This window comes from Thamnophis sirtalis, unplaced genomic scaffold (assembly GCF_051295495.1).
Source record: "Thamnophis sirtalis isolate CommonGarterSnake01/CBP01778 unplaced genomic scaffold, rThaSir2_p1.2 scaffold_11, whole genome shotgun sequence".
Classification (NCBI taxonomy): domain Eukaryota; kingdom Metazoa; phylum Chordata; class Lepidosauria; order Squamata; family Natricidae; genus Thamnophis; species Thamnophis sirtalis.
Genome location: NW_028261391.1, coordinates 23,693,369 through 23,706,707, shown reverse-complemented (window position 1 = coordinate 23,706,707; position 13,339 = coordinate 23,693,369). Strand labels below are relative to the sequence as shown.

Sequence of the window (13,339 nt, the reverse complement as noted above, 5' to 3'; positions counted from 1 at the left end):
TGGCAGATATCTGTCGGACTCTTCACAGACTGTTTGTGAATCATTTAAATAAAAGAGGGTTTTGGGGACTAAGCATGTGAGTTATGCTTTATCAGGACTTCAAAACAGGAGCAAAATTTGGCAAGTAATCAGGTCCCAAACCATATAAGCAGAGTTGGAGACTGAGTCACAGTTGTCTAGTAAAGCAAGCCCAAGCCTGGACCCTTGAGGAGAAAGTAACCAGGTTAACAAATTGGGCATAACTCATTTAATAACTGCCTTGCTTAGCAATGGAAATTCTGGTTTCAGAATTTAAGTCTACAATTATCTTTATCACAAATTTACACATACAATCACTGTTTTTAGCAAAGTTTTTTTTAATAACAATGTAACAAAAACCCCAAAAACTTCTAATCAAGAATTCCAGATCTAGTTGAATTTCTCAGATGATACAGCTGGATCTCTATCTTCTCCGGAATGGTCAGAAGTTTTTTTGAATAAGCACATTGCAAGCCTAAATTAGAATGGTATTATTTTATAACAAAACTGCTTCCTATTCTCATCCCATCTTGTACAAAAAAAAAAAGAAATGTACAAATGGCAAATCTACCTTCTTCTGATTGGGCAAGACACAGATGAATTCGTATACCCAAACAATTCTATCTACTTTGAGCCTGTAGATAATAAAGCAATCAGGCCAGATGAAAAACTGATGGAGAGGATGTAATTTCTGAAAAAGCAGTCAAGGAAAACGTTAGCAAGAAAGCAATAGCACTTAGACTTATACACCACTTCACAGTGCTTTACAGCCCTCTCTAATCAGTTTACAGAGTCAGCATATTGCCCCCAACAATTTGGGTCCTCATTTTATTCACCTCGGAAGGATGGAAGGCCGAGTGAACCTTGAGCCTGGTGAGATTTGAACTGCCAAATTGCAGGTAGCCTGCAGTCAGCAGAAATAGCCTGCAGTACTGCACTCTGACCACTGCGTCACCACAGCTCATGGAATATATCTACCAGGATTTCTTACTGCAAATAAATGTCTTACGAAAGAACTGTGCAAAAGACAGCTCCCAAATACACGTAAATATTTGAATTCTACTACCCAATATCAAATGCAAAAAATCAAGGCACTTGGAAACCATCAACAATTCCCTTTGGCAGTGAGATGGCACCTCATCAAACAATCACCCATGTAGGCCCACTTAATCCAATTTTTGCCTTGCATAGGAATCAATATGAACACATGAGAAATTGTTGCCCAGTCTATGCTTGAAAACTTCCAATGGAAGTCTGCCCACCATCCTTATGTGCAATTAATTCCAGGACCCTTCCTGCAATTTAAAATCCATTATTCACTATCCTGCATTACAGACTGGGAGAAAAGCAGCATTTCATTTTTCTCTATGTGACACCTTCTCCAAGTTCTATGTTCCCAACTCTGGTTCGATACAGAATGTTTTGAATTCAAAAACAAATTGATCAGGAAATTTAAGTTATGTACAAAAAAAATATTCAGTTGAGCATCTCATCAAAGTTCTATGTGGCTTCCTTTCATTTAAAGATTAAAATTCTATTTTTCCCTCATTGCATTTGCCAAAGGCACCCAGTTCCTTCAGTCTCTCTTTACAGAGTTTTAGTTTCTTGTTCCCTGATCATTTTCAATTATATATTATGAATCCTTAAATTCTGGAGTTTAGAACTCATCATAATACTCAAGGTGCAGTATAACCAGAGAAAATAAAGGAATGATTAGTTCTTGTGACTGAGAAATTATATTCCTACTAAAGTAGCCCAACAGTACATTACACTACATTTATTTGTTTGACTTATATGTCGTCCATCTCATCAGTGACTTTTTGAAGCCAAATCATTCAGTTAGCCACATTAACCTGTAATTCATTATAATTTTTACAAATACTACCACCAAATCAGGAACCCCTTCCTATACCTAGCCTTTTATTTCAGTCTCCTCACTTTAGTACTTGACATTGTTAAATTCCATTATTTTATTTTTAGCCAATTGCTTTAACTATTAGGATAATTTTGAATATTGATTAGAGTAATAACCATCAGACCCAAGTCTGCTCATTTGTAGATTTCAATAACCATTCCTTTCTTCTAATTCCTCTTGATACTGGCTATAAAAAGACAAAAAAGCTGCAAAAAAAATCGTAAGGTTGGTAAAACGTACGACTAATGGGGACAATTAGAAGTGATGCTTCTAATTCTAATAAAGTAATAGTTCAATGCTCTCTACATGTGCTCTTCTTATTTACAATTTAAAGAGCTGCACAGTTGAAAAAAATTGTTTTGGCCAGTGAGACTGACTCCTGACTCACTGTAGGAGTCCACTGTTGAACTACAGACATTTTTTCTTTTGCCTTTTTGATGGAGTGAATCTTAGCATGGTAATTACAACTTACCCATTCCTTCCCGCATCTGAACTATATAGATTACTGATTCAAAACCCTGTATTTGTACAAATGACTCAAAAAGCTATTTGACCTATGTTTTGTTAAAAGAGGATACACGGTGGGGTTGAAGTTCTTCAACACAAAAAAGGAAGCAACAATTATTAGGACAAGGAAGAGGGTGTTATTATAAAAGATAGAGAAGGTTGTTGCTTCATAGTCTGCCACTTCATTCTTCTTCCACAAAATTCTGCAAAGGCAAAAAAAAAACCCAATACATTTATCTTTATGTATGTAGTAGCACTTTGGCACTGACAAAACCATTTTTCTCCAAATTGCAATTTTTCTTTTTTAAAAAAAACATTTTTTCACTAAGTGCAAAAACTAATTTTACAATATTGATTTTTTTCTGTGGCTTTTAAGATTCTAAAATTGGTTACTACAAAATTATTTCTCCAAATCTGATACCTACACTCAATGAAATGCCATTTCTTCTACTACATTGTGTTTACCATCAGCAGACTGATTAAAGTTGACAAGTATCAGAGACCATTTTTCAAATCAGGTCTTAAAGAGGATTTGGTTTCTTGCCAAGTAAGTTCCTGGCCAACTTTCAAACAATTACCTTAGTTTTTCAAAATAAAATAATCTGCATCTTATTTGTGAAAGACAGTGATTATTCAAGTGCCAATGAATACCCCCAAAACCTGAAGAAAACTAAGCCTTAAGGAAAAGTTTTAAAAACCATTTCTAATGCACATTACATAAAATGGTGAATGACAAATACCAGATTAAAAACTACCCCAAAACACCCTTAAGACAATAACAGATTTAGACCCCAAAAAGGAACCATTAGTTTGTGAATAAGTCCATACTCATTGCTTCATAAATATATATATATATATATCAGCAAAGTAGGTTTTCTCACATGTGTTTGCAGTTCCAAAATGCCCATTCATTGATTAATACCCAGGCATCCCTTCCCTTCCACTGTTTCATTAAGGAGCCCCAAATTAGCAAGCATGAAGTTTGCAACTCCAAATCAAGTAAGCTGTAAAATGATGAGAATCACCATGATGATCCCCAACGAAACCTCCAGCTTTAGAATTCTATTTGAGAATAAGGGAATTCAATTACTGAGCAAATAACATTGTATGATTGGATAATGGCAGAACATCACCTCTCATCCTTCTCCTTTCGTGACATCTTCCTATTATCTGCTTCGGAAAGCTTGCGGGTCACTTCTTTGGAAACAGCATCTTCCCGCTTCTGGGCTACCCTAAAAAAGGAAAGCGTGGACATCCCACCTTTGTATTAAAACAGTCAAATATATAAACATTTACTACCAATGTCATACTGCAGGGTTTGAAAGCTTACAGTGCCCAGCCAAGTAACTCCACTCCCCACTCCAAAAAAAAGTCTGTTGCAACCATTTGACTGGACATTTCCCTATAGACCTTGGAGATCAAACCACTTTTGAAAAATACTTACTGTAGCTCCCATCCACCGAAGATTACTCCTCTCTATACAACAACAACATTATCTCAATGGGTGAACTTGATGAACATGAGAGTCAGTTTAAGGTACCAGGCTAAAAACTGGGAGATTGTGAGTTGTAGTCCTGCCTTAGGCATCAAAGTGGACTGGGTGACTTTGCCAATCCCCAGAAAATTGTGAGTTCTAGTCCTGCTTTAGACATATATGAATGTCAGTCACGTGACTTTGGGTTAGTCAACCTCTCTCAACCCAATTGACCTCACAAGGTGGTTGTTGTAGGGAAAATAGGAGGCTGAAGGAATATTAGGCATGTTTGCTGCCTTGAGTTATTTATAAAAATAATAGAGGTAGGATAAAAATAAAACAAAACCATATTAAAGTGAAAGTAATGTCATTAAAGAACCATAAATTATCAGTTCGGTTTAATACAGATCCAGACAGCGTTCCTGGGATCATAAAAAAGTAAGAAAAGCATGTAAACTAATAGCGGACAATTACTGGAAAAATGCAACTTTAGTGGGTTCCATCAAACAAATTTAGATCGAAGTACATGCATTTTTAATACAAAGCTGAAAATTAAGGACAATATTCCAGTTGGCAGGGCAGAAAATGTTCATTCTACATTTAAAAACATTTGCATCAATGGTATATCCATTTCCATTTCTCGGGAACAATCACATGTAAGATTTCAGTTAAAATTTCAATTTTTGCAACTGCGTCAAATTAAATACTAAAGCTTCACATTCTAGTGGCTGAGAGTTATCAGTGCAGAATCTGTGACTGGCAGCTGAAAGAATATTTTACAGTTTAGTACATTTTTAGAGAAACAGTTTTACTACCTACTTGTGCTTAAGAACAAACTTCACATTCTTGTAAGCAAAAGCAACCAGATAGGTGCTGACAAGGGTCATTACAGAGTAGAGGACTGCAGACTGAAAGAGGTCCATGTGCCAGATCCGCCAATAAAGCCCTATGGTGAAAAAATTAAATATAGTTATGACTTTATTATTAGCATGCACAATATATCTTGCTGGCTTGCTATAATAAAACAGTTACAAGTAGTCCTTGTTTGGCAACCGTAATTAGAATTGACAACTTGTCATTAAGCAAAACAGTCGCTAAGTGAAACCACCAATCTGCTAATGATCTTACTTCAGCTTTTCTTTGTTTACAGACCTGAGAAGGTTGTAAATGCAAGGACTAATCATGAAGATTTGTTTGTTTTATAAATACCATCTCTCACAGAATTTCAGTTACTCCATCCACTCCATTCATTTAGCAATGGTCCAAAGTTACAACAGCACTGAAAAAAAGCAATGGGCAGCTGGTGCTCGCACTTATATCCATCACAGCATACCCATGATCAAGTGATCAAAATCCATGAACTTGGCAACCAGCATGTATTTACGATGGCTAAAGGTAAAGGCTCCCCTCTCATATATGTGCTAGTCGTTCCCGACTCTAGGGGGTAGTGCTCATCTCCATTTCAAAGCCAAAGAGCCAGCGCTGTCCGAAGATGTCTCCGTGGTCATGTGGCCGGCATCACTAAATGCTGAAGGTGCACAAACACTGTTACCTTCCCACCAAAGGTGGTCCCTATTTTTCTACTTGCATTTTACATGCTTTTCAACTGCTAGGTTGGCAGAAGCTGGGACAAGTAAAGGGAGTTCACTCTGTTATAAGGCACTAGGGATTCGAACCGCCAAAGTTTCTGATTGACAAGCTCAGCCACTGAGCCACCTCGTCCCATGTAGGGTAATAATAGTACATCCTACAAAGCGCTTCCATTAGGCTACCTTTAATTCTGAAGCAAGCCTCCAGCCAATGCAGACTCATTTCCATGATTATTATTCATTATTAATATCTGAACCTGCAAGAGACTTTAAAAGCCAGAAGCCCGCAAAACAGGAAAGATGCAAATTTCCCTTAGCTGTTTTATTTATTTATTTATTGTTTGGTTGTTTATTTATTGGGGGGCAACTTTTCTCCCAGTTCATTCTGCCTAGAAATGTTGAGTTGGAAACCCCCCCCCCGAGGCCAGCTGTGCTACGGAATATTTCCCCTACGCGAGGCTCTTCTGGTTTTCCCAGATGTGGGACGGACAGAAAAAGCACCGGTGCGGTGGCCTTCAGGTCGCCCCAAGAGGTGTCAAGTCTCTTATTGAATGTCTGCCCGCAAGAGATAAGGAAGTGGGGGGTGGACAACCAATGCCTTTCTCCCACCCCCCGCCCCACTCACATATCGGGATAGCCGAGACGATGAAGGCGTTGCCGAAGAACAGCGCCGAGGACTTGGCCGAGAGGTTGCGGCTGAAATCTTGCAGGAGCAGTTCCTCTTCCGACTGCTGACGAGCTCCGCCACTACTGCCCTTAGGAGCCATCGCTGCCGCCGCGGCTCTCCTACACGAAACAAAACCCAAGAGACAGAACGGCGCTGATTCCCCTCCCGTGCGGCCACCGTACTCGCCAACAAATGGACACGCCGCACAGAGCGAAGAGGCGGAGCTTTTTCCGGCTGACAGCCGCCCGCTAAAGAGTACTTCCGGTGTCACGCCTCGTTGGCGGGTAGTTCAGTAGTTTCCCACCTTCCCCCTTCAAAAGTTCCGCTTCGGTTATGAAAAAAAGCCAGAAATATGGAGGGGTGGGGGAGGACACTTTCTCGGTAGAATATTTATGGAGCTGTAGGGAAGAAGCTGTTAATAAAACTTCCGGGTCGTCAAGTCTTTGCTGACGTGTCTTAGGATTCCGTTGTGAGTGGGGGAGGGGCTTGGGAAGGGAAATCTGGAGAGGCGGAGCCGCCGGAGCGCCACGCGGATGTGGCAAGATACCGGTTCGAATTCAACCTTGAGCTGCTGTTGCTGCTGCTACCGCCACGTGGGAATAACTGCGAGTTTTCAGTGCTCGGCGTGGGAGCTGCTTGGAACAAGCTGACCTTGCGTTACCTTTCAAGTGGTGTAGCATAGAGCAGTGTTTTTCAACCTTGGCAACTTGGAAGATGTCCGAACTTCAACTCCCAGAATTCCCCAGCCAGCATTCGCTGGCTGGGGAATTCTGGGAGTTGAAGTTCGGACATCTTCAAGTTGCCAAGGTTGAAAAACACTGGCATAGAGGAGTCTGTTGGCCGTAAGGGCTAAAACCCGCTTAATGCCCCTCTTGCTGTAGAAAAAGCTGCTGGGCTGATGGCGCTGAGATGCGGGAAGGAAAGGGATGATTCAGAAAAGTGTGTTTCTGAAGAGGAGGTACGCCCAGGGTTTGAAAACGGTTGCTCATATTCGAAACCGGGCGGAAGGGGACTGGCAATAAAAGGCTTTCCTCGCCCAGAACAAGCACATTTCCAAGAAATTATTTATTTATTGAAATTATATCATCTCCCACCCCTCCTTTCAGAAGCTCAAAATGGCACACATATCCTGCTTTTCCCGATAAGCACAATACAAAGTTGTGTAGGGCAAGTTAGTGTTAGTTTGCTCTTCTGAATAAATACATTTTTAAAAGTATGTCAATAATCTATATAGACCATTGACACACACAATATGTTAAAATATATATTATATTGGAGCCCAAGACAACACTGTTGATGGATGGATGGATGGATGGATGGATGGATGGATGGATGGATGGATGGATGGATGGATAAACGGATGGATAGACGGAAAGACAGACAGTGAGTGTTGTCTTTGGGCTCTAATGCAAGAGTATGATCAGGAAGTTCTTTCTGTGAAAATGGCTTTCCATTTGATGCTTTGTTAAAACTGAGTCCTTAAAAGTGGCATATTTCTTGCCGAACCATTGGAGTTACTACTGGGTAGGGTGTGTGTGTGTGTGAGAGAGAGAGAGAGAATGAATGAATGAAAGAATCTCAATTTACTAAATGTGAAGATTGGGTATTACTACTGTCAGTCAAAAACATTAACCCTAGGATACCTAGTTTCAATTAAAAATCCAGCTTTTGGGAGGGAGGACTGAGGGAAAAAGGATTTTTGAGATGTGGATGGAAGGAAGAGGCAGAGGGAAGCTTGGAGTCCTAGCCCTAGGAAAACTCACACAAGAAAGAGATAAATTTTCTTCCATTGGATAATTGAATGTCCAGTTGAAGCTGCAGTGGAATAGCTGAACCCATCAGCTGGAGATGTCAGACCTCCTGTCCCATAAATCCTCTGTGTTTTCTTACCTGACTGCCTCCTGGTTTGGATTAGCAGCTTGGTAGTTCTCACTGCTACTGTCCATATCTTCCAGGGGCATTCAGGTGGCATCCTCTATTTAACCCTAGGTTGTGAGAGAAGTCTCAAAACTGATGCTGGTTATTACTACCTTTAAAGCCCTGCATGACTTGAGACCAGGTTATTTGAAGGACTATCTTTTCCGAATAGTTTCTACCCATCCGATTTCATTTTGTAGATTGAGGATTCTGCAGGTCCCCGTCAGCCAAGAAATGTCTGTTGGCATTCCAGGGTGCTTGGTGGGGAAGGCATGTCCTTGGGGTCAGGAGACATGTATTGTAAGCAGTAACATTTGACCTCTGGAATATTCTTCCATCAGAGATCAGGATGGCCCACACCTTGTTGGCCTTTTGTAAGGCTCTAAAGCAGGGATCCTCAAACTATGACCCCTGGGCTGGATAGGGCCTGCCCAAGCAATTTATCCAGCAGGCACATCATTCAGAGCCAGGACACATGCTAAACTGTGTGCTGGAGTGTCGGGCTGTCTGTCAGATGTGTGACATGTACAGCACATGCACAAGTCTCCTGCGGGCCCATCGCCATCTAATATCCACCTGCTGGCTTGTATGTATAATGAGTCCAGCGAGGTCTCCTGGAAAGCGCATGTGTTGGATGGGTCCTTTATAGTGCCCTAGCTGGTTTAGCCTTTGCCAGCTTCCAGAGACAGAGATGGTTTTCCTGGTCAGTTAGAGGGGAAGAAGAACCAGGCAGCAGGCTGAAGAGCCATCTAAAGGTCTGCATAAGAAATATTAATTAGGACATGATTCTCTCTTTTTTATTTATGCTGACTGATTCATTTAGCACGGTATTTAGGTTGCTACTGGAGATATATGTATAAGGACACATGATTGCTAGGGGGGAAATTTTGCTAAGGCGTACTTTTATTATTAATCAAGATAGGCAAATTATCAATAAATATAATTAATACAATATTACACTATATGATCGCCTTAGCAATAGCAATAGCAGTAGACTTATATACCGCTTCATAGGGCTTTCAGCCCTCTCTAAGCGGTTTACAGAGAGTCAGCATATTGCCCCCAACAATCTGGGTCCTCATTTTACCCACCTCGGAAGGATGGAAGGCTGAGTCAACCCTGAGCCGGTGAGATTTGAACCGCTGAACTGCTGATATAGCAGTAGCCTGCAGTGCTGCATTTAACCACTGCGCAATCTTCACATATCTCCATACACATTAATACAATAGCAGAGTTGGAAGGGACCTTGGAGGTCTTCTAGTCCAACCCCTTGCCTAGGCAGGAAACTTTATACCGTTTCAGACAAATGGCTTGCCAACATCATCTTAAAGACTTCCATTGTTGGGGGATTCACAACTTCTGGAGGCAAGCTGTTCCACTGATTAATTGTTCTGTCAGGAAATTTCTCCTCAGTTCTAAGTTGCTTCTCTCCTTGATTAGTTTCCACCCATTGCTTCTTCTTCTACCCTCAGGTGCCTTGGAAAATAGTTTGACCCCCTCTTCTTTGTGGCAACCCCTGAGATATTGGAACATTATCATGTCTCCCCTAGTCCTTCTTTTCATTAAACTAGACATACCCAGTTCCTGCAACCGTTCCTCATATGTTTTAGCCTCCAGTCCTCTAATCATCTTTGTTGCTCTTCTCTGCACTCTTTCTAGAGTCTCCACATATTTTCTACATCATGGCGACCAAAACTGAATGCAGAATTCCAAGTGTGGCCTTACCAAATGTGGCCTTAAAGTGGTATTAACACTTCAAGTGATCTTGATTCTATCCCTCTGTTTATGCAGCCTAGAACTGTGTTGGCTTTTTTGCTGCTGCACACTGCTGGCTCATATTTAAATGGTTGTCCACTAGGACTCCAAGATCCCTTTCACAGTTACTACTGTTGAGCAAGGTACCACCTATACTGTACCTGTGCATTTCGTTTTTGTTGCCTAAATGTACAACCTTTCTCTTTTCACCATTGAATTTCATTTTATTAGATAGTGCCCAATGTTCAAGTTTGTCAAGATCCTTCTGTATCTTAAGCCTATCTTCTGGAGTGTTGGCTATTCCTGCCAAATTGGTGTCATCTGCAAATTTGATGAGTTCCCCATTTATTCTCTCATCCAAATCATTGATGAAGATGTTGAAGAGTACTGGGCCCAAAACAGAGCCTTGGGGTACTCCACTGCATACTTCCCTCCATGAAGATGCAGTTCCATTGAGGACTACATGTTGAGTGTGGTTGGTCAGCCAGTTACAAATCCATCTGGTGGTGATGCTGTCTAACCCACATTCTTCTACTTTATCTAGTAGTAGGTTATGGTCTACCTTATCAAATGCCTTACTGAAGTTCAAGTAAACTATATTGCTGGCATTCCTCTGGTCCACTAATTTTGTCACATTATCAAATAATGCAATAAGATTAGTCTGGCATAATCTGTTTTTGACAAACCCATGTTGGCTTTGGGCTATTAGTTTGTTTGCTTCTAGGTGTTCACTAATTCGTTGCTTGATTATCTTTTCCAGAATCTTTCCTGGTATTGAGGTCAGGCTGATAGGTCTGTAGTTTCCTGGACCTGTTCCCCCCCCTTTTTTTTTGAAGATGGGAACCACATCAGTTCTTTTCCAGTCCTCTGGCAGTTCCCCGGTGCTCCAGGATCTCTGAAAGATATAGTTCAGTGGTTCTGAGATCTCGTCTGCAAGTTCCTTCAGAACCCTGGGGTGTAATCAATCCGGTCCTGGTGATTTGAACTCGTCTAGGGTAGACAAGTGCTCACTTACAATTTTCTTCCCTATTTCAACTTGTGTTCCTAATCTGATTTTTGTGGTGCTGTTTTTGATAGGTTGGACTGTTTTATACCTTTGTGTAAAGAGAGATGCAAAACATGAGTTAAATAGTTCTGCTTTCTCCCTGTTGCTTGTCACCTTCTTGCCACTTTCTCCCAACAATGGACCAATTGTTTCCTTAACTTTTTTCTTGTTTTTAACATGTTGGAAGAAGCTTTTTTTGTTATTTTTTACTTTTGTGGCAAACCTTTCTTCATTGTGAGCCTTAGCTTTCCTTACTTCATCTTTACATGCTCGGGCTATTTGCTGATATTCTGCCTTAGTTATGTCCCCCCCTTTCCACTTTTTATACTTATCTTTTTTGTCTTTCAATTTGTCAGAGAGTTCTTTATGCAGCCATGCTGGTTTCTTTTGGGAGCTGTTACTTTTCTTCTTCATTGGTATTGTGCTAGACTGGGCCTTTTTAATCTCATTTTTCAAAATTTGCCAGGCTTCTTGAGTTGTTTTCCCCTTGAGGATTCTCATCCATGGAATTTTTCCAAGCTCTCTAAGTTTATTGAAATTAGCTCTGTTAAAGTCCAAGACTCTAGTTTGACTTTGTTCTACTACTTGTGCTTGCATAATGTTGAAGTCCAATATTGCATGGTCACTTGCCCCCAGGGTTCCTTTATTATATACATATATTATATTATATACACTATATCTCCATTAGCAACCTAGTTGCAGTGATAATAAATCTGATCTGGAATCTGGCAAGAATTAGCTGGTTCCTGCAGCTGAAAAGACAAGTGTTAAGTGATCAGCAGCAGCCATTCATACACCCATGTACAAAGTATTGCCAGAATGAGAGAAACTGGCGCTGAATGCAAAGATTGATATACCCAAGGATTACCACTAGCTATATTCAGGGGTGATCCTCCAATCTCAACCAAAGATAACCCCTGGGTACGCTGACAGCTTCTCTCAGCCTGTCATTCCTTGCTATAATGATCCCTATTTTTTGTAGCACTGTATTTATTGGTATCTTATTAATAGAAATTTTGAATCCCTAGGAAACAATTATGTCCAGGAAAAGAAGAATTGACTCTGAGTGCAAGATATTCAAAGAACAGTAGACTTACGATTACTTTTTCATGCAGTACAAAGAAAGAGCTATTTGTCTGATATGCGGGGATTTAGTGGCTGTATTCCAGGAATACAATTTGCCTCTACGAAACTCGACAAAGACAAATATGATTGTTTGGTTGGACAAGTGAGAAAAGACAAAATGTTAAAACTGAAAAATGGATTGACAACTCAGCAAAATGCTTTTGTGAAGCAGAAGCAGCTAAATATTTCATCACTGCAAGCAAGTTTTCAAGTTGCCAAGCTAATAGTGCACACTGACAGACCATTTGTAGAGGGAGAATTTGTTAAAGAATGCCTTCCTTCTGTTGCCAAAGAGATGTGTCCAGAGAAGGCTGATTTATTTAGTACACTGAGTCTTTCAGGACCTACAATTACACGAAGGATTGGTTTTAGTGGTTTTATTCAACTTGTATGCCGCCCTATTCCCGAGGGACTCAGGGCGGCTAACAAAACCGGAAGGGAAGGGAAACAATACAAAAGGAAAAGAAAACAAAGACAAACAACAATACGGAACCAATTTAAAAGGTCTCAACAAGCATACCAATTCAAGTGGGTATGGAACTCAGCAGCCCCAGGCCTGCTGGAACAGCCAGGTCTTAACGGCTTTACAGAAAGCCTGAAGGGTGGTGAGGGTCCGAATCTCCACGGGGAGATCGTTCCAGAGGGCCGGAGCAGCCACAGAGAAGGCCCTCCTCCGGGTAGTTGACAGCCAGCATTGGCCAGCAGATGGAATTCGGAGGAGGCCTAGTCTGTGGGATCTAATGGGTCTTTGGGAGGTAATCGGCAGGAGGCGGTCTCTCAAGTACCCAGGTCCAATACCATGTAGGGCTTTATAAGTGATGACTAGCACCTTGAAGCGTATCCGGAGACCAATAGGCAGCCAGTGCAGCTCGCGGAGGATAGGTGTAACGTGGGTATACCGAGGCGCACCCACAATCGCTCGCGCAGCTGCATTCTGGACAAGCTGAAGTCTCCGAACAGTCGATTACCGATTGAAAAAATGAGGGGCAATTTGCATCAGCATTTGCAAAACTCCTAAAAAAAACTTTGCTATTTTTTGTTAGCACTCAACGAAAACAATTGATGTTCATGATTCTGCATAACTTCTAATTTTCATTTGTGGGATAAATGATTGTTTTGAAGCCACAGAGGAGCTTGCTGTACTGAAAAGCATCAAAGGAACAACAACAGGAGAGGATATCTATGAAAAGGTTCTCCAAACTGAATGATTTAGAGCTGGACTGGGCTAAACTAGCCAGTGTGACACTGTGGTGGGGTGTATGAAAGGAGTGGTTGCAAGCATTAACAAAGAGATGGACAAACACAACCACTCGTGTCCACTAGCCAT

General features: G+C 41.0%; 1 protein-coding gene across 1 annotated transcript; it reads right to left on the bottom strand.

The window, feature by feature from the left end:
* Positions 1 to 338: 338 nt before the first annotated feature.
* SSR3 (signal sequence receptor subunit 3) lies at positions 339 to 6,484 on the bottom strand. The gene is made up of 5 exons (XM_014053019.2): positions 6,129 to 6,484; positions 4,734 to 4,860; positions 3,574 to 3,672; positions 2,512 to 2,643; positions 339 to 709 (listed from the first exon to the last, which is right to left on the bottom strand). The coding sequence occupies exons 1-5, from the start codon at positions 6,268 to 6,270 to the stop codon at positions 643 to 645; spliced, it is 567 nt and encodes a 188-aa protein (XP_013908494.1). The 5' UTR covers positions 6,271 to 6,484; the 3' UTR covers positions 339 to 642.
* Between the last annotated feature and the right edge of the window lie 6,855 nt (positions 6,485 to 13,339).